Genomic DNA, 19,503 nt, shown 5'->3' on the forward strand with positions numbered 1-19,503 from the left:
AGGAGAAATAATAGTAATTTTGCAATGCGTTTACGGACTCATAATAATTGTCGATGTCTGGTTTTATCAGCAAAGTAACTGTTGTTTATTCAACTTGTTTCATCCACAAAATTACCGTATACTGTGCAGGTCGCCGTTCGGTTGGTGGGTATTTGTTATAGAGTCGAATTGGAGCATGAAGGGCATATCTAAAAGCTTTTTTATAATTTATACATACACAAATTCTTCTTCGTTAGAATAATTTGACGGATTGTTTCTTGATTGACACTTCCCTCGCATTCCTGTGTGGGTAAGAAAACTTAAAATTTTCAGGAAAATCGATATTGGAGATTTGTTATTTCAGGTCGACATTGAAAGTATCCCCATATACCTAATGTATTTAAGGGTATAAGGAAAACATTGAAAGTATGAAGGAGCTTGACAAACATCCCGATCAATCTCGCATCCTTCCAACTTGAAATGAAAAACATCGCTCCCTGTTCATACATACCGGTACCTTAATACTTGTCGTTCGCTTGTAAAATCCCGTTAAATGCATGCCCAAAATCGACATTCATTTATGCTTATTTATTCATTGATCTACATTCGTTTTATGGCTGTGAAATATAAAGATAGATCGTGTTTGCACACTGACTTGTTGGCAACAATATTGAAGTAACTGCGAGACATCGTTGTGATTTAAGAATGTAAAAATGTACATGTAAGAGTGATGTGTGTGGGGCGACTTTAAATTAAATTCAAATAAATTCAACATGGTTTTATTTTAAAAAATACATCACTAAATAAAGTCACAGACAAAAATAATTTGGTTTACAAAAAAACGACGAACAAATCTGCCGTCAATTTTGAATTTGAGATTTCCCATTCGGAGGCTTATCATAATATTTATGAATAATTCCAGTGGAATGATTAGCCATTCAGATAGCATTTTGGTATTTGATTATTCAGAGCGAGACACAAACGAGTTATTGACAGTCGACGTGATGTGACTTGACACCCGCGCGTATCATGACAGCGTGGACCGATTTCTATACTTTCACATCGCCGTTCATTATTTCATTTTGAAAATGAATCATATTAACCCAAACCTATACTTATTATACCGCAAATATGCATAAAGACTGCTATAATATGTCCGCAACAGCAATACTTTAAATAAAGATACATTCTTAAAATATAATGTTTCATCAAAGAGGTTAATCTTAGCCGTCGCCGTGGAATGCTACAAACTTTAACCGCAATTGGCGCGTACCAAGAACTAATTACGATGTGAATAAATGGATGATATCAGAATTGCTGACTCACTTTAATATTGTTTTTCCAATTCAATTCTATCTCCAGAGTAGAAGAAAGCTCTGAGAGAACCATTGTGTCGTCATTGTTCTAACCGGTTTTGTCTCAGTCGTGTTTTTAGATAAAATTGTACATTCCCACCGTCCCTCTCTCTCGCTGTCTCAGACAACTTTTCCGATGTTTACTAATACCAGGTAGACTTAAAGACTTGAAACTGTTATTCGCTTTGTCTTTGATTTGGTTCAGCTTTGATAATTGCTTTTTAACCCACACCTGTGACGTCTTGCACGAATGGCGCGATGGGTGCAACCATAGAAAACTATACACCCATTGTGCAAACGAGTGAAACTGTCCCCATTGCGCAAGTCGTGCAAACTAATAGATTTTTATATGAAACTACTTGTTGGTATTCGATAGGTTACTTTTTTAATTTCCACCTTCTGGGGTACACCAAGCAAGTCGGCTACAACATCATCCGTATCATCGTTACTTTCTGTCACTTGACAAAATTTACTTTAAGTCAGGATGATGCCACTGTCGAAGGAACGAGCGTATTTCCTAATGTCAGTCTTCGTCTATGTACCATGTTCACGCACCACCGGTGGTGTTCACTTGAGTGAACAAGCTTACGTAATACATACAAACAATTGACTTAAAAGTAAAACAATATCGCGCCATTCGTGCAAAATATTGGAGCGATTTTAACAATAGCATGACGTCCCAGGTGTGGGTTAAGTCGCATAATGCCCTCGGTGATCGCGCCATCACGAATGTCGCGCACCTCGGGCATTATCCTATACATAGTGTGGCTGAAAAGGAAAGCAATAGTTCAGTGTATCACGTATAATTGTTGTATAAAAATCTCGAATAAAAAAGGTAAACCATAAGCCATCTTTAATTTGAATGCACAGAAGTTGATATTCGTTGCACATAAATGAAAAAGAAAACGCCAGCTTGCAGCAAAACCTATATTAAAGTTGTTTTCTTCTCTTTGTTCAACAGGTTCGTGGTCATTGGGGATTTGGACTTCCATTATGTGTTATCTACCTTGCACTGGATGTAATGCTATGTACAGCCTCTATTATCCATCTGTGTGCCATTGCTGTGAATCGTTACCTCGCTGTAACATTCCCTCTTCACTTCTCAAGGGAGCGGGTCAATTCACGCCCTCGTATACTTGGCACTATTGTTCCTGTGTGGTTGGTGTCCATCGCTATATCCACACCCTTAGTAATTCAAGGGTTTGTGCATCCAGATAGTACATTGCAGAATGATGGCAGAGATTGTGGTTATTTTAACTCCACATTTATCATTTACTCGTCCATGTGCTCATTTTACGTACCACTTGCTGTCATGATTGTTGTTGACTGGAGGGCAGTTAAGAAGCTACGTGGGAGAAAAACTGCAATGGAGTTTAGCTCGGAGCCTACTCCTCGCACCCCAATTCAGCAGGTGAACAGCAACTCCACAACTGTCAGCTGTGGTGATTCGCCTCATGATAGCCCTGCAGCAAACGGGGGCCAAAGTAGCAGTGCTATCAGGAAAAAATCACTTCGTATAACCTTTTGTACTGGAGCTAAAAAATCAAGTCTTGGTTATGGAAGTACACAGAGTGAGGCAATTAAAACAAGACAACGATGGATGACAAGCAAGAGGGAGCGACGAGCTGCCAAGACGCTCGTGGTTGTATTCGTTTGCTTCATAGTTCTGTGGTTGCCTTTCTTTGTGGTTCATCTCTTAAGTGGTGTGTGCTCATCATGCCACCCTCCAAATGAACTTTTCATGGCCTTTACTTGGCTTGGATATATATCATCTGCTGTCAATCCATGCATCTATACATGCTTCAATCTTGATTTCCGACGGGCTTTTGTACGAATCATAACGTGTGACCGGCGTCCTCGCAGAGTCTTACGACAAGCTGAGTTAACAAACACCCACACTCTCCGGACCAGCTTACGATCTTAGCAAGCTATTACCACTATACCGATCACACAGTCGCAATATCGCAGTTGATGTGAAGGCTTGACAAAGCCTCAGAGCCTCATTAATTAAATACAAAAACGTATGTTATTTTCTTTGTTCGAATCACGAATCAGACCAACTGTGTTGCTTTAAAGGAGCATGTACTTGAATATTATATCCAATTCAACAGGCAGATAATAACCGTAAGTTTAGCAGAAAAACTTTCTGTATGAATCGATGCCGATGTGAATGTGACTCGGTATACAAGTAATTAAACGTGAAATCTATCGCAAACATGCTTTCATGTCTAAGCCTTCCATATAAAGATGAGTTGTTTCAACATCAGATAAGACAAGGAAATTGTCAATTTGCACATGGGCCTATGACTCTAACGGGTATTCTTACACAATTAAGTAGAAGGGAATTAAAATACCATTGTATGTAGGCCTACATAATTAAATAACATTTCGGAAACGGTTCTGGAATACAATGTATACGCAGCGTAGCAAGGCTGGAGATTGGTGCCAGTTTCCAGAACAGGACACAATGATGACTGTTCTGATGACTATGGACAATTAGCCCTAGAATATACATACTTTTCAAAAGGCCTCTTCACAACAGTTGAGGCATTCGATTTAGCAAGCATGCGTATACGACTATGTTTTACGTTATTATGGGTAATCTTTGTATTACGTTATTATGGGTAATCTTTACGTTATTATGGGTAATCTTTACGTTATTATGGGTAATCTTTACGTTATTATGGGTAATCTTTACGTTATTATGGGTAATCTTTACGTTATTATGGGTAATCTTTACGTTATTATGGGTAATCTTTACGTTATTATGGGTAATCTTTACGTTATTATGGGTAATCTTTACGTTATTATGGGTAATCTTTGTATTACGTTATTATGGGTAATCTTTACGTTATTATGGGTAATCTTTACGTTATTATGGGTAATCTTTTTCGCAATTCGGTAACTAACGTTGAAAGGACTTGATGTATTTGGATGTCTTCTTCTGAGGATTTTTTGTAATTATAATGTACAAACTATTGAGTTAGGTCACGAAGTAATGACATTAAAAGAATCCATGGAATTATCGTTTTCACTGGGTTTTCCCTCAATTGTGTAAAATTGTTAACATACAAAAATGTCTAAGTCTATGGGGCAATTGCTTAGTTATCTTATCATTACCTCATTTGCTGATTAACTGCAAGGGCATGCATCAGGCACACATTGGTATTTTCTGAATACTAAACTAAATAAAGAAAAGGGCATCGATGGGTCATAGACGCCAGATTTAAACTTATGCTGAGTTAATCTATAGCCTTATAGCGCGAACATTTATAAAAAAAGATGTTTGGAAAAAAAATGAAATATTTTCCATTGGTGAAAATGAATGCCCGATCAACTCATTTTTAAATGGGTTGATCGGGCATTCATTTTAAGCCCTTTTCAAACTAGATCCATTTCCCGAGAAAGAAACTCCCTGGAAAATCCCGGAAGTTTTTAAACCAACCGCCACCCAAGCAACCGTTTTCACTATAGTTTACTCCCTTAACCCGACACCTGTTAATGATTTCCCGGAAAAGGGTTGTTTCCCGGGAGATTCCAGGGAGGTTTTCTTTAGTTTGAAAAGATCGACCAAAAGTTTCCGGGAATTTGCCGGGGAATAATAGCTTGAAAAGGGCTTTAGACGGTCAAGGCGAAATTTAAGAACAATGCAATTATACTTTCTAAGCTGAAAGCAGTAAATGCATGAATGCATCTTTTAAGAAACGGAATGCTGGCGAATAGGGAAATTATATGATTTCAAAAAGATTTTATTTTGATTCAAGATCTGGTGTGTGATGATCTGTGTAATAATGTGATAATCTGTTTAAAAATGTGATGATCTGTGTAATAATGTGATGATCTGTGTAATAATGTGATGATGTGTGTAATAATGTGATGATCTTTGTGATAATGCACAGATCTGTGTAAATGTGATGATCTTTGTATTAAGGTGATGATTGTGTAAAAATGTGATGATCTGTGTAATAATGTATGTGAAATGTGATGATCTGTGTAATAAGGTGAACATTTGTGTAATAGTGTGACGATCTGTGTAATAATGCGATGATCTGTGTAATAATGTGATGATGTGTGTAATAATGTGATAATGTGTGTAATAATGTGACGATGTGTGTAATAGTGTGATGATGTGTGTAATAAGGTAATGATCTGTGTAATAATGTGATGGTGTGTGTAATAAGGTAATGATTTGTGTAATAATGTGATGGTGTGTGTAATAATGTGACGATGTGTGTAATAATGTGACGATGTGTGTAATAGTGTGATGATGTGTGTAATAAGGTAATGATTTGTGTAATAATGTGATGATCTATGTAATAATGTGACGATGTGTGTAATAATGTGATGATGTGTGTAATAGTGTGATGATGTGTGTAATAAGGTAATGATTTGTGTAATAATGTGATGGTGTGTGTAATAATGTGACGATGTGTGTAATAATGTGACGATGTGTGTAATAGTGTGATGATGTGTGTAATAAGGTAATGATTTGTGTAATAATGTGATGGTGTGTGTAATAAGGTGATGATATGTGTAAATGTGATGATCTGTGTGATAAGGTGATGATCTGTTCGGTAATAATGTGATAATCTGTGTAACAGTGTGATGATATATGTAATATTTTATGACTTTGTACTAATGTGATAATCTGTGTAATAAAGTGAAGATCTTTGTAATAGTGTGATGATGTAATAGTGTGACGATCTGTGTAATAATGTTATGATTCTGTGTAATAATGTGACGATGTGTGTAATAAGGTGATGATATGTGTAAGAATGTGATGATCTATGTTCTAATGTAATGATCTGTATAATAATGTGGGGGTGATGTGATGATCTGTGTAATAATGTGATGATCTGTGTAATAATGTGATGATCTATGTAATATTTGATGACTGTGTATTAATGTGATGATATTTTTAATAGTATGATGATCTGTATAAAATGTGATGATCTGTGTAACAATTTGATGGTCTGTGTAAATGTGATGATCTGTGTAACAATTTGATGGTCTGTGTAAATGTGATGATCTGTGTAATGTGATGATCTGTAAATAATATGATTATCTGTGATGATCTGTGTAATGTTTTAAGTACTTTCTAAACTGAATGCTCAAAAAAAAGATTTAACGGACCGGGAAAAGCTTAGGTCAATTTTAGCAAACATGAAATCAGTTTCATAAACTTTAACATGATTTAAATTTCCACATTTTGGCTTGTTCGATCAAATTAGGCCTATTCTATATTTCATGTAAATCCATACTTCGGTTGACTTTCTGGTACTTGTTGATATGAAATTGAATGGTTGACCAGCCTCTTGCTGCTAGACAGTTTAAATTGGACCGTAATTGTGGGAGCAGTACACTCACGCGGACCAGCAGTCTCGCGAGATTATTGCGAGAGAGCCGTTCCGCTCCTCACCGCGACAGAAATTGAACGACTTGTAACAAGTCTACTTGGTTGCTGCTGACTATGACTACTGATTGTTTAAGAAATTTTAAGTTACAGGTTTTTTCGTGTCTTTTTCGGCAAAACAGCAGCCTATTTCTATTTCACGCAAGCGCACTAGATTCAATGGAACTTTTTAGAGGGCGCATTTTCAGAGGGTATGGGCAACTGTAAAGAAAACTGTTAAGACATTAAATTTAAATTAAACGTCTATTTTGAGGAGCTTTCAATTTCGCGCATATAGAGAAAACGTTTAAATTGACCGCCTGTTTGCCGAAAACGACCGGAAAACCTGTACAAAACAATTTTAATACCAGCCAGCTTTTTAATATAGTCATGCTTTTCTCTTGGCTGAGACCCAATGCCGGTAGCCGTTCCAGTGCTTTGCATAATCTCAAACACCATCCAATGGTGGCTCTTTAACTGGGTAGTTTAGTTAGTTTAATAACCATCGCTGTTTGATTAGTAAAAGACTTCTAGACGCCAACATTTCTAAAATTAAAAGGAAAACAGTTCTCCCTTAGCCTGTAAACATGAATGTAACTTTAAAAATAATGCAAACTACAACACTAAAAGCGTAATTATTTACCTTTTCTTTTAAAAATAAAAAAAATTGTTCTTTTTTATACATGGGCTGTTTTCAAGTCACGTTCATTAAAGCTATACATCACTATACAAACACCCGTGTTTGTTTACTGCCAAAAATTGTTGGAAATCTTGGGGCTTTGAACTCAAATGTCATTTTAGAAGTGTCACTATTTTGATTTGCATTCTGAGAAACGTGTTCCTTAAAACAGAGACCTTGTTTCCATTACTAAATCTAGAGGATGGAAATTAACCCACCCCATGGCTTACCCCCCCCCCCCCCCCAAAAAAAAAAAAAAAAACAGTGTAGAAATAATGTAATGTAGGTTTGGTATACTTTATTGGCTTGAAATGTTCTGTTTTTAACCATAAAAATAATGTAAGAATCTTTAAGCAAATGTGGTTTACACATATTTCAGAGAAATACATTAACATGCACAAAGAGTAAATTCGTTACCGTTCTCTAGTTTTAGCAGCAACCGTAGGCCTAGAACGGTTAATTAAAAAAGGTGATCCCATTCAAAAAAGAATGGACGAAAACAGCTTTATGGTTTGATGGAAGTAATGTTGTGCACGTACCCATGTTTATGTTAGCCGCGAGAATCGAAGAAAGCATCAGTAATTTTCAGGGTCTACCATACTTTGATTACTTACAGTATTTCAGACAAACCCACTCATCTGTGGATAGTTTGTGATCGCTGATCAAACCCACTCATCTGTGGATAGTTTGTGATCGCTGATCTATACTTGTTTCTACTTATTTTGTTATAAACAATTCTTTAATGACTAACCACGTTACGTTTATTTCTTCTTTAAATGATCGGTGTGCAATAATGACTGTGTAATGTGCTTTTATTAAAGAACATTACAGAATTGTGTTTTTGCTAACAAAACAGTTAATCCACCAAATATTATACATAAATTAGCAAACCTGTAAGTCTGAGATCGATCGGCAATCTGGGCCACGAGATAGTGCAAAACCAATTACATTATGTTGCATGCAGACATCAATTTGAACAAAAAATAATAAAACGCTCAATGAGCGATTAACTCCAAACGGAAAATTCGTTTTGCTTATTTCTCATGAAATATGACATTTCAGACAGAAGTATTTCGAGGGATATTTTTCTACTATAATCATTATTAGACCGTGTAAGTTGTATGTAAATATGTGATCTTGGACGTGTTTTTTTTTCTTTTTTTTTCTTTTCTTACCACATCTGTAATATTTCTTTAAAGGCAGTGGACACTATTGGTAATTACTCCAAATAATTGTTAGCATAAAACCTTACTTGGCAACGAGTAATGGGGAGAGGTTGATAGTATAAAACACTGTGAGAAACGGTTTTCGAGAAAGAAGTTATTTTCCACGAATTTGATTTCGAGACTTTAGAATTAGATTTTGAGGTCTCGAAACCAAGCATCTAAAAGCACACGACTTTGTGTGACAATGGAGGTTTTTAATTTCATAGTTATCTCGCAACTTCGACGACCAATTGTGAGCTCAAATTTCCATGGGTTTGTTATTTTGTGCATATGTTGAGATACACCAAGTGAGAAGACTGGTCTTTGACAGTTACCAATAGTGTCTTTGGATACCTACGTCATACTTCTGTAAACTTCCTATTGACTCCATCATTTTAGTTAGTGGAATACATTTTTCTCAGGGTTTGTATTGCTTGCAACGGTTGGGCCGTCCTTAAGAAGTATATAATAGTCGCAGTTTTTTAAACTTCCATCTATAAATTAAACTTTCGTCAATCGCAGGGCTTCACAATGCTAGCCAAATGTGTGTATCTTTGTAACCAGAGAAGATGAGCGTCAAAGGACTGCTCGAATTAATGAAGATAAAGGGGTAAACAGTTCGAGTTTTAAAATGTCTGATTTAATTGATTGGTACGTTATGTTAAAATAGAAAGTGACTCCATATTTACGGCAGTAAAATCGATCTAGACGATAATGAGGTGTTTAGACTCTTAGTCTTCCGTTTTCTCTCATCACACATTAATGTCGGCTATACATTAAATACACACAGTTTAGTAACAATGCTCTTATATTCATTTCCTTAAATAATTAATGTTGTAAAATTTTCATTTGCATTCTTTTGGAATAATTATTAAAGGTTTATACAAAAAAGTGTGTGTATCTCATTACAGAAAAGGCTTAAAGACACTGGACACTATTGGTCATTGTCAAAGACCAGTCTTCTCACTTGGTGAATCTCAACATATGCATAAAATAACAAACCTGTGAACATTTGAGCTTAATTGGTCGTCGAAGTTGCGAGATATTAATGAAAGAAAAAACACGTTGTCACAAGGAGTTGTGTGCTTTTAGATACTTGATTTCGAGACATCAAAGTCTAAATCTGAGGTCTCGAAATCAAATTCGTAGAAAATTACTTCTTTCTCGAAAACTATATCTCACAATGTTTTATACTACCAACCTCTCCCATTACTCGTTACCAAGTAAAGTTTTATACTAATAAATATTTTGAGTTATTACCAATAGTGTCCACTGCCAAGGGAAGGTAACGTTTTGTAAATACTCAAAACAAATATTAACTTAAAAACTGACTTGGTAACGAGCATGGGAGAGCCGTTGATATCATACAACATAAAACTAAAATATTAAAAGACTTCGAACTGGAAGTCTTTTTTCCTATGAAAGCACACAAATTCGTCAAACAAGGGTGTTTTTTCTTTCATCATTTGCTCGCGACTTCGATGACCGATTGAGCCCAAATTTTCACAGGCTGGTTATTTAATGGTTATGATGGGATACACCAAGTGAGAACACTGGTCTTTGACAATTACCAAACATGTACAGAGCGGTTAACGGTCACAATTTATTATCATTGACTCAATGTGTATCTGGGTAAAGGTCGATACAAAATTGAAACAAAATGTCTTTCAGTTTGTTTAATTTCAAACTACCTGCACTCATTTCTCTTTTTAGATATTCCGGTTGGAAAAAACATCAGCACCCAAACCCTTATCCTCTCGAATTGGGCAAACCTGGACACGCATACTGAATGGTTGAGTCAGTTTAGAATGAGAACTTTGATGATTCTTCGACTAAGGAGAAGAAACTCTGCACACTTAATAGAATTGAACTTTTTTTTAGCACAGTTAGTTGAGGGTCTGTTCGATAAGAAATGCACAACGGGTTGTAGTACAGTTTGGCTTGTTTTATACACTGTAAAAACTGGGGTGTTGACATCATGGGTTTTGTCACATGTATATAAATGGAAGAGAGAATAAAAATGTACACCTGGTGTTAAAATGACACTAATGACTGCCGAAACAATTGCATTTGTGTTGTTTTTACACAATGTGATGTTTGTTTTGATTCTAGCTTCGGTATATATGTGACAACACCACAGTGTTTGCAGTGTACTCATTGTACACTCTTAGCGGTTCGGGTACCAGTAATTGAATCTTCCCTATTCCTATGTGTTTTGTTCTTTAAAAACAAAAAACAAACATTTGAAGGTGTACTTTAGTCCACAAAACGTCTAAACATCCCGCTTAGCGTGGAATCTTTTTTCCTCCGGCCCACTTCATAAGTCATACAAAATAAGCAGTGTTAACAATAAAGTGTGCAACGTTCAGTGATTATGACTGCATTTCACTGCTTTAATTTGATCTGTTGTAACACTGAAAACCCTCATTCATCATTATGAACAGAGTGGCCTACTCCACCAAAAGCCAAACCGTCACTGTCTCTAGACAATATTTCAACGTTCAGGGTTGAGACATACTTAGTGATCACTTGTCAAAACCGGCTAGATGTTGTGGTGTATTTTCATCTGCATCACAGTGTACACATGGGTTCGCAAGAAGCTTGTTTTATAAACGTTATACACGGATAAGTCCTATCCCTCAAACAATTTCAACGAAGTGTTGAAGTAGTTCCCTTGTCACTCATGATCAAATTCGATTGGTGTAAACACAATGTTCTTGCTAAAACAAGCATGGGCCAATATCCGAGTCCAATTAACTCCAATAGTGAAAAGAAAGCAGGCTACAAGTACATAAAATCCACCAAAACAAACCGGCTGATTGAGTTTCAGTACAGTAAAGCCGTTCCATACATACAGGATTGATGGGATGTGCCTTCTGTAGCATGCCGCTGTACTGTCGACAAGCGAACTATCCGTAATCCCAGAAATCTCGTCGGCAGATCTGGGATTTGTCGCAAGGTCTCCCCACCCCAACACACACATACGGAATAAGCCATATTGGGGGGGGGGGGGGGTCATGACGTAAAAACAATGGTTAAAAAGTCCGTAAATAATATGCAAAATGTTGACAAGTTTGGTCCAAACGGCTGTCAACTGAACAACGGTTTCACTAAGAAGTGAAAGAACTTTGGAATTGTTCTGTTCTTTCTTTACTAATGTCCTTCCGTCTGGAAATTGGCATTGCACAATCTGCTCCCTTGTTTGCAACTTGTCTTCAATAGATGCAATGCGGATGGAGCTTCGAGTGATCAAAGGCATTACTCCAATGATATGCATTATTGATTTATTGTGACGGCTTTACGACGTCATCGGGTGTCATAACTGGAAATAAAAGGGTTTTGAAGTATATTATAAACAAAATTCTCATGATGGACAAAAGTGCTTGGCTTTGTGCCATATTTTTGGCCGTCACACATTTCACAGTTTTCTGCACAATTAATGTTATGACCTATTGCAGGGGCGTCAATTCGTCTTGAAAGATGGGGGGGGGGGACATAACATTACGGCGTGGGGTCCGGGGCCCGCTTTATATAGGGGCCGGGAAAATTTGTATCACTAACATCGTCAAGGGTTGATCAAGACAAGAACTTCTAGGGGAGGGTTGGGGCGGTGGGTGTGGCACATAGTAAAGATGGAGCCTGGCACAAAGCCCTTTACGGCCTGGGGCCCGGACCCGCCTATAAAGGGCCGGGGAAAATTTTGCATTCTATATGCTCTGTGGTGGTGTAATCTTAGGCCAATAGAGGCATACAGAATTGAACAGAACATAAAGCCCTTTAAATGTGAGCAGCAGTAGAACCTTTTGGGTTAAAAGCATCTTCAGGTGCGGAACTATTACATAAGTTTTAAGGTCACGTCCCTTCCACTCTTTCAAGGGGGAGGTGCAAATCCGTCAACGATGGCACACGTGTGAGAAGCCTTTAGGGCGTGGGTGCGGGCCCGCTGAAGGGCCCGGGAAAATTTTGGATTTTAGATGCTCTGTGATGCAATCTATGGCAGATTTTGCGGGGGACATTTGATAGAGTGTCCTCATCCTTCAAAAAGTGGTGTCATCCTTTGCCCTCAGGATTAATGCCCTTGGTGGGACACAGGTTTGGTCTTATACAGTGCACTACTTGAGCTTAATTGTAAAGGTGGTCAACCCCCCCCCCCCCTGATTGACGCCCATGCCCTATTGCCATTTCATCAATCCAAACTGGAAGTTCAAGTTGACACAATACAGAAAATGTGGGTCAAAACGGGGATTATGTTCTCAGTGTATGACATCATCAGAGAGATGTACACTTTCGACAAGTAGGTTTGGTGACCACATGATTATATGCAGACACCATTTAAAAGGCTACATTTTCACTATTGCCATCCTTACACTAGACAAAATTGTGTATAACATTGCAGCTGATTACTTTATAATGCAGCAAAGAAAACAAGTGACATCATCATGACTAACGAAGCACACTAATTTGAAGTGTTTTTTAACAACTCTCTCCGGTAGAATCGCCAACAGAAAACACAGAACACATTATCTCCGTACACCTTGCATGCTCCTCGGGCTTAGTATAATCATCATGACTTTTACGTTTCAACCTCCTCTACAGAAATCATGGATCGGTTCAACAATAGACTTGATTTCAAGTCTGAGTCCGCGGTTATTCCTCTGCATCCGCCACGAAAAACGCCCCCACATATAAGCTATCGCGCGCCCCAAGTGGTTGTCGTAGACTATTTATAACGGAGGTAAAGTTAACTAGATATAGTGTTTGTAGAAACAAACACTAGCATACCTCGTCAAAATGCAAAGAAATCAAAACCAAACAGTTTTCTCGATGTGTAATAATTTTATGGTAAAGCATCAAAAAGTGTACATTTCAACCTAAAAGCCTTTAAATAATGCCTTTTCAAAGCATTTTACAGGCTCTTCCAGTTTAAAAAGGTCAAAAAGTCAAGAGAAGGTCACCAACTTACCCATTTTTGTGGAATACGTGAGGCCCTTTCATATGATGTATAGATTGTCAAAATAGCTTTTGTGTTTGAGGAAACGTGAACTGATGAATAATGGCGACTGGAGAAGAGACTAACTAACCAGAAGGGAAATGTTTGTTGAAAACGCCTTGAAAACAGACTACGTACGTAAAGCCCTTTCATATGATGTATAGATTGTCAAAATAGCTTTTGTAGTTGAGGACTTTGGAACTTATGCATAATGACGACTGGAGAAGAGACTAACTAACCGAAAGGTAAATGTTTGTTGAAAACATCTTGAAAACAGACTACGTACGTAAAGCCCTTTCATTATGATGTATAGATTGTCAAAATAGCTTGTGTGGTTGAGGACATAGGAACTTATGCATAATAATAATAATATAATAATATTTATTCGGGCAATCACACTTACAAGCACATGTACATGCATTAAAAATATCTAAGAAAACAAAGTAAAACAACAGTGGGGTGCCCAGGAGAGCATAAAAGTTAAAAAAATAACTGTCGCCAAAAGGCGTATGTCTCCTAAAACCCTAAAAAATACATTAAGGCAAGAGGGGGCATATAAAAAAGCACAGAAGATAATACAAAACACTAAACAATTTAAAAAGGCAAACAAGCATAGACATACACAGAAAAACACACATAAAAAGATATACGTAAAAATAAGCAAGTCTATACATCAAAATGGTTAAAGAGCAATACAACAAAATTCCGATAAGGGGACACATATGAAATGACATTGTAAGCAGGCAAGTAACTCTATCTAAGAGCAAAACAGCAGGGGGTGGAAAAATTTGAACAATAATAAAAATAATTAAAAAGCATAGAACATGATACAAATCAAGGAACAAAAAAGGCAAAAGAGCAAAACAAGAACTTTAAAAAGCCAGTCTATACATCAAAATGGTTTTTGAGCTTAGATAAAAATTCCTGTAAGGGGGCACATATGAAATCGTTAACAAGGTCAGTAGGCAAGTTGCTCCAGCCACGAGCAAAACGGCAGGGGATGGAAAATTTAAACAAATCGGTACGGGCTGATAAATGATGAAAAACAAGTTTATCTTTGTGTCTAGCATTAACCAAGATTTTGCATAAAAAGGATGACAAGGCACCTGTATGATTGTGAGCAACTAATTGTTTACATACAAAAGCAAAGAACAGATATTCTCTTCTATTACTTAGGGTGGAAAGCCCTGTTTCTATAAGCCTGCTATTGTAGGGTTGTTCCTGTCTCCTTTGATGAAGCATTAACCTTGTGGCATACCTCTGAACCTTTTCTAGTTGAGTCTCGTGTTTAACACGATAAATATGCCAAACAGGAGAACAAAAATCTAAAAGAGGTAAAACAATAGACTTGTACAAAGTGAGCAGTGTTTTAGAGTTGCAGTCTCCCACAACGTGACGAATAAAACCCAAAGTTCTATAGGATCTACCTGTGACAAAATTAACATGCGCATCCCAGGAGAGATTGTTTTGAACAAGAACACCTAGTAGTTTAAGCTCGGTGACCTCTTGAATAAGCATATTATTAATGGAATATGAAGCCTCGTATGACCAGCGACGCATTCTAGAGATGGAAAGAAACTTGCATTTACCTGGATTCAAAAGGAGTAAATTTCTATTGGACCAGGCACTTATTTTGTCAAGATCAATTTTGACGACTGGAGATTAGACTAACTAACCGAAAGGGAAATGTTTGTTGAAAACACCTTGAAAACAGACTACGTACGTAAAGCCCTTTCATATGATGTATAGATTGTCAAAATAGCTTGTGTGGTTGAGGACATAGGAACTTTGGATAATGACGACTGGAGATTAGACTAACTAACCGAAAGGGAAATGTTTGTTGAAAACACATTGAAAACAGACTACGTACTTTAAGCCCTTTCATATGATGTATAGATTGTCAAAATAGCTAGTGTGGTTGAGGATATAGGAGCTTATGCATAATGACGACTGGAGAAGAGACTAACTAACCGGGAGGGAAATCTTTGTTGAAAACGCCTTGAAAACAGACTAAAGCGAAGCTATTTATAGGAGAAAAAAAAAAAAAAAGTACAAATTTTGGTCGCCAAGTGGTCTCCAATCCAAATACTGACTGGGCCCGATTTTGCTTAACTTTAGTGACCGGTGTTATCAACGCAGTATGGTCGTAGATAAAACTAATTAATTACTTTTGAAGAAAACTGACATAATGTTGAGAGCGCCTCGAACGCAGACTAAAACGATCAAAACGTGGTGCAGAGCGTGACTATGCTCCTCAATGCACCGCATACTTACACGTGGTGACCGCAATGCACCGAATGCTTACACGTGGTGACAAAGTACGTGTACATGTAATCGTAAAATCTTTACGCGCAATCAATGGGGTAATTTTGTAGTTCTTTATACGTGAATTTTTTAATTTTCAACCTCTCTTTTGAGCCGGAAGACAAAATCAAAATGGGGTCATATCTGCGAAGCGTTTACGGAGTTTTTAATGCCCTTTCCGATGATGTATTGATTGTAAAAATCCCTCGTGTAGATCTAAAGTTATGATTTTTTGAAATAATAAACTTTGAATGAGTGTATCTCGTCAACTGATGACGTCATCGTGACGTAAGAACTTTTGCATCATCTACTGGTAATTGTCTACCTGTGTGCATCTATTCTTTTTCTTGCGGACAATCGACAGCGAGAAGAATAAGAAAAACCAAAACAAAAACAAACCGAACAAAATCAATGAGTTGTTCGGGCCGTTGCCCGAACACCTAAAAAAAACCGAACAAAATCAAAGAGTTGTTCGGGCTGTTGCCCGAACACCTAAAAAAAAAACCGAACAAAATCAAAGAGTTGTTCGGGCTGTTGCCCGAACACCTAAAGAAAAAAAAGAAAAGAAAAAAAAAAACCGAACAAAATCAAAGAGTTGTTGGGCTGTTGCCCGAACACCTAACAAAAAAGCGAACAAAATCAAAGAGTTGTTCGGGCTGTTGCCCGATCATCTAAAAAAAAAAAAACGAACAAAATCAAAGAGTGGTTCGGGCTGTTGCCCAAACACCTAAAAAAAAACCGAACAATAACAAAGAGTTGTTCGGGCTGTTGCCCGAACACCTAAAAAACCGAACAATAACAAAGAGTTGTTCGGGCTGTTGCCCGAACACCAAACAAGAGGGCGCTATTTCAGAGATTAATGTATTGGCTATCTCGGGTAGACTGAACGCCATGATCGCACAATTTGAACCAAGTACAGTTCCACGAAGACAGGGTCTTCCACCAAGAACCTGCCCTACTAAACTTAGGAGACTGTTATGCTCTGAATATAATACTCTTGGCGGCCAAACTGCATCGGGAAAAAAAGGAAAATGAAGAACGAAGGCTGCCAGAACGCCGTCATCACAACCTTTATCTAAACGAACGCATTCTTCCTCATCGAAGTACCATCACTGGCATTAAAGCTTGATTCAATTGTCACACAAGAAAATATAACTGAACTGTGTCTACCCATGGTCTACCTTACCCTCAGCTTACACAGTGCTGATTGAAAGGTCGACTGACTACTCCTTGGTCCGCAGTAAAATGCAAATATCCTAAGCACTACTCCATTATACCATGCGAAAAGGGCATCCAAGCATCAGCACTGCCGAAACATCGACCACTCAGGCCCTTATAAAGGCACTGCAGTGCACTGGACACCCGTTGTTGTTGTCAAAGACTGATTTTCACTTAAAACAAAAAAATGTGTAAATTTGAACTCAACTGGTCGTCAAAGTTGCGAGAGAATAGTGTTGAAGAACAAAAACAATTCACAATGTGTGTGCTTTCAGAAAAGACACTTGAATTCAAGACCTAAGGTGAGGTCTCGAATTGAATTCAAATATTTTAATGGGTTAGTTACTTTTCTCAAAAACTACTTCACTTCAGAGGGAGCCGTTTATCATGTTTTATACTATCAACAGCTCTCCATTGCTCGTTACTATTAAAGTAAGTTATTTTTATGCTCACGGTTGTTTTGAGAAGTTACCAATAGTAAGTGTAATTGGCCTTTAAACAAGGGCCCATCTTTCAGCCTCCGCTTTAGAGAGATACAAAATAATTGTATGTGCCGTATTACTATTTTGATATACATAGATTTTTGGTCAGAGATTGTACTAGTCAGTGAGCTTTGAGCTTTTGTCAACTACAAAGAGGGATATATGAAGACGCTTGCATGCAGTACATGAGAAAGGTCAGATGATGGTCAAAGCATCGGCTGACCGTCAGTGGCAACATTCAAGATCACGCCATAAGAGTCATAGACCTTTATCACGCTGTCACCATGTTGGTCATGTTCCCTGTTTCCAATAACAGTAACGAATGCTAACATTCTTGGCGCAATCAAGGCATCAGATTATTGCTTCGTCCAGCCTCAGTTCGGTTACTTAAGTTGGATTGGAGTAAAATCAAGATGGCCACACCATGATAAAGGTCTATAGGCCGGTATAAGATGCATACTTGTGTCCGCCATGCAATACTGTCCACTCCAAGACACATTTGAATATGCAATCGTGTCCCGTGCTATACAAAACCGTCCAGTGCTGGCCCAGCCTGGATGAAAATTGTGTATGCAAGCCGCATGAATATTGACGACCCCATAACATTCTTCGCCCTGTTTAACTGCTGTCACTTCCATCACTCGCTCAGCACATATAGCAAACGGACAATCTTATCATAATTCTTTAGGTTTCATGTTGATCAAGCCTGCCGAATAGAGCTAGAAATGAGAAATATTTATAAAGCCGTCCAGCTTGTAAAAAATAACGAACGTACTTCGTGTCCCGTCGCGACCAAAGAGGGCGTCTAATTCACTGACCTTTGCACGGTGGCGGCAACGATTGCAATATGCATCCCCATAATACGAGCAGCATCCGGGAGGACACGATCTCGTGCATGTCTTGCATAGAGGACACAATTGCAAGCGACACCGGCGGAGCCAAAGCCTTTCATCAAGGCGCAGGCGGCGGCGGCACCCCCCGGATAACACGAAATAGACCAGCGCGAGCGGCGAAGCTGCCTATAGCCGCTCGCGCTGGTCTTTTTTCGCGCGTCATTTCTGGGGTAGATGATGGGAAGGGCAACACCGGAACTTTACTCTCTTAAAAGCAGATATTAAAAGGAACACGTTGCCTTGGATCGGCGGGCGAGTTGGTCTATAAAAAGCGTTCGATAGTTGTTACGGTTGCAAATGCTTTTCATAGACCAACTCATCCGATCCAAGGCAACGTGCTCATTTAAAATATAATAAAGTGACTACGACAACACGGCAAGTTCAATGCAAATTATTATGATATTTAATAACAGTCATAATCTGACGTGTATAGTACGAACTTATCTTGTGTAGCTCAGGAGGTATGATTTTGTTCCCTGATGTTCATGGTAAATGCATATTTGAAATATAGTTTTGAAACATAGATTTAATTTACTTTGACACCGGGTGCCGTCATCATTGACGTTATAACTTTAAGGTATATCATGGGCCTCACGATTATTACGCTTATAGATGTATGTTGGAAGTTTCAAGAATCAGTGAACCTCACTATAGTTCGTGAACATTTCCCAAGGAGGTGCCCGAACTTTTACAAACTGTAGATGTAACAATAGACGTATATGTACACGTAACTGACCAAATACCATTAAAAACTGTTTAAAGACAGTGTAATTGTCTAAGACCAGTCTCCTCACTTGGTGTATCTCAACATGATGCATAAAATAACAAACCTGTGAACATTTAGCTCGATTGGTCATCGAAGTTGCGAGAAAATAATTAAAGAAAAAACACCATTTTCACACGAAGTTGTGTGCATTCGGATGCTTGATTTCGTGACCTCAAATTCTAAATCTGAGGTCTCGAAATCAAATTCGATGAAAATTACTTCTTTCTCGAAATACGTCAT

The 19,503-nt window shown here is 37.9% G+C and overlaps 1 protein-coding gene across 1 annotated transcript in view; it reads left to right on the forward strand.

Moving 5' to 3' along the window:
- The window catches only part of LOC117295058 (D(2)-like dopamine receptor), a 28,910-nt gene extending 23,492 nt beyond the window's left edge, over window positions 1–5,418 (forward strand). Inside the window, exon 2 of the mRNA XM_033777629.1 lies at window positions 2,296–5,418. Coding sequence (XP_033633520.1) covers window positions 2,296–3,258 — 963 coding nt within the window. The 3' untranslated portion in view covers window positions 3,259–5,418. The remainder of the gene's footprint in view (window positions 1–2,295) is intronic.
- Window positions 5,419–19,503: the final 14,085 nt, after the last annotated feature.

Source organism: Asterias rubens, chromosome 9 (genome assembly GCF_902459465.1).
Source record: "Asterias rubens chromosome 9, eAstRub1.3, whole genome shotgun sequence".
Taxonomy (NCBI): Eukaryota; Metazoa; Echinodermata; class Asteroidea; order Forcipulatida; family Asteriidae; genus Asterias; species Asterias rubens.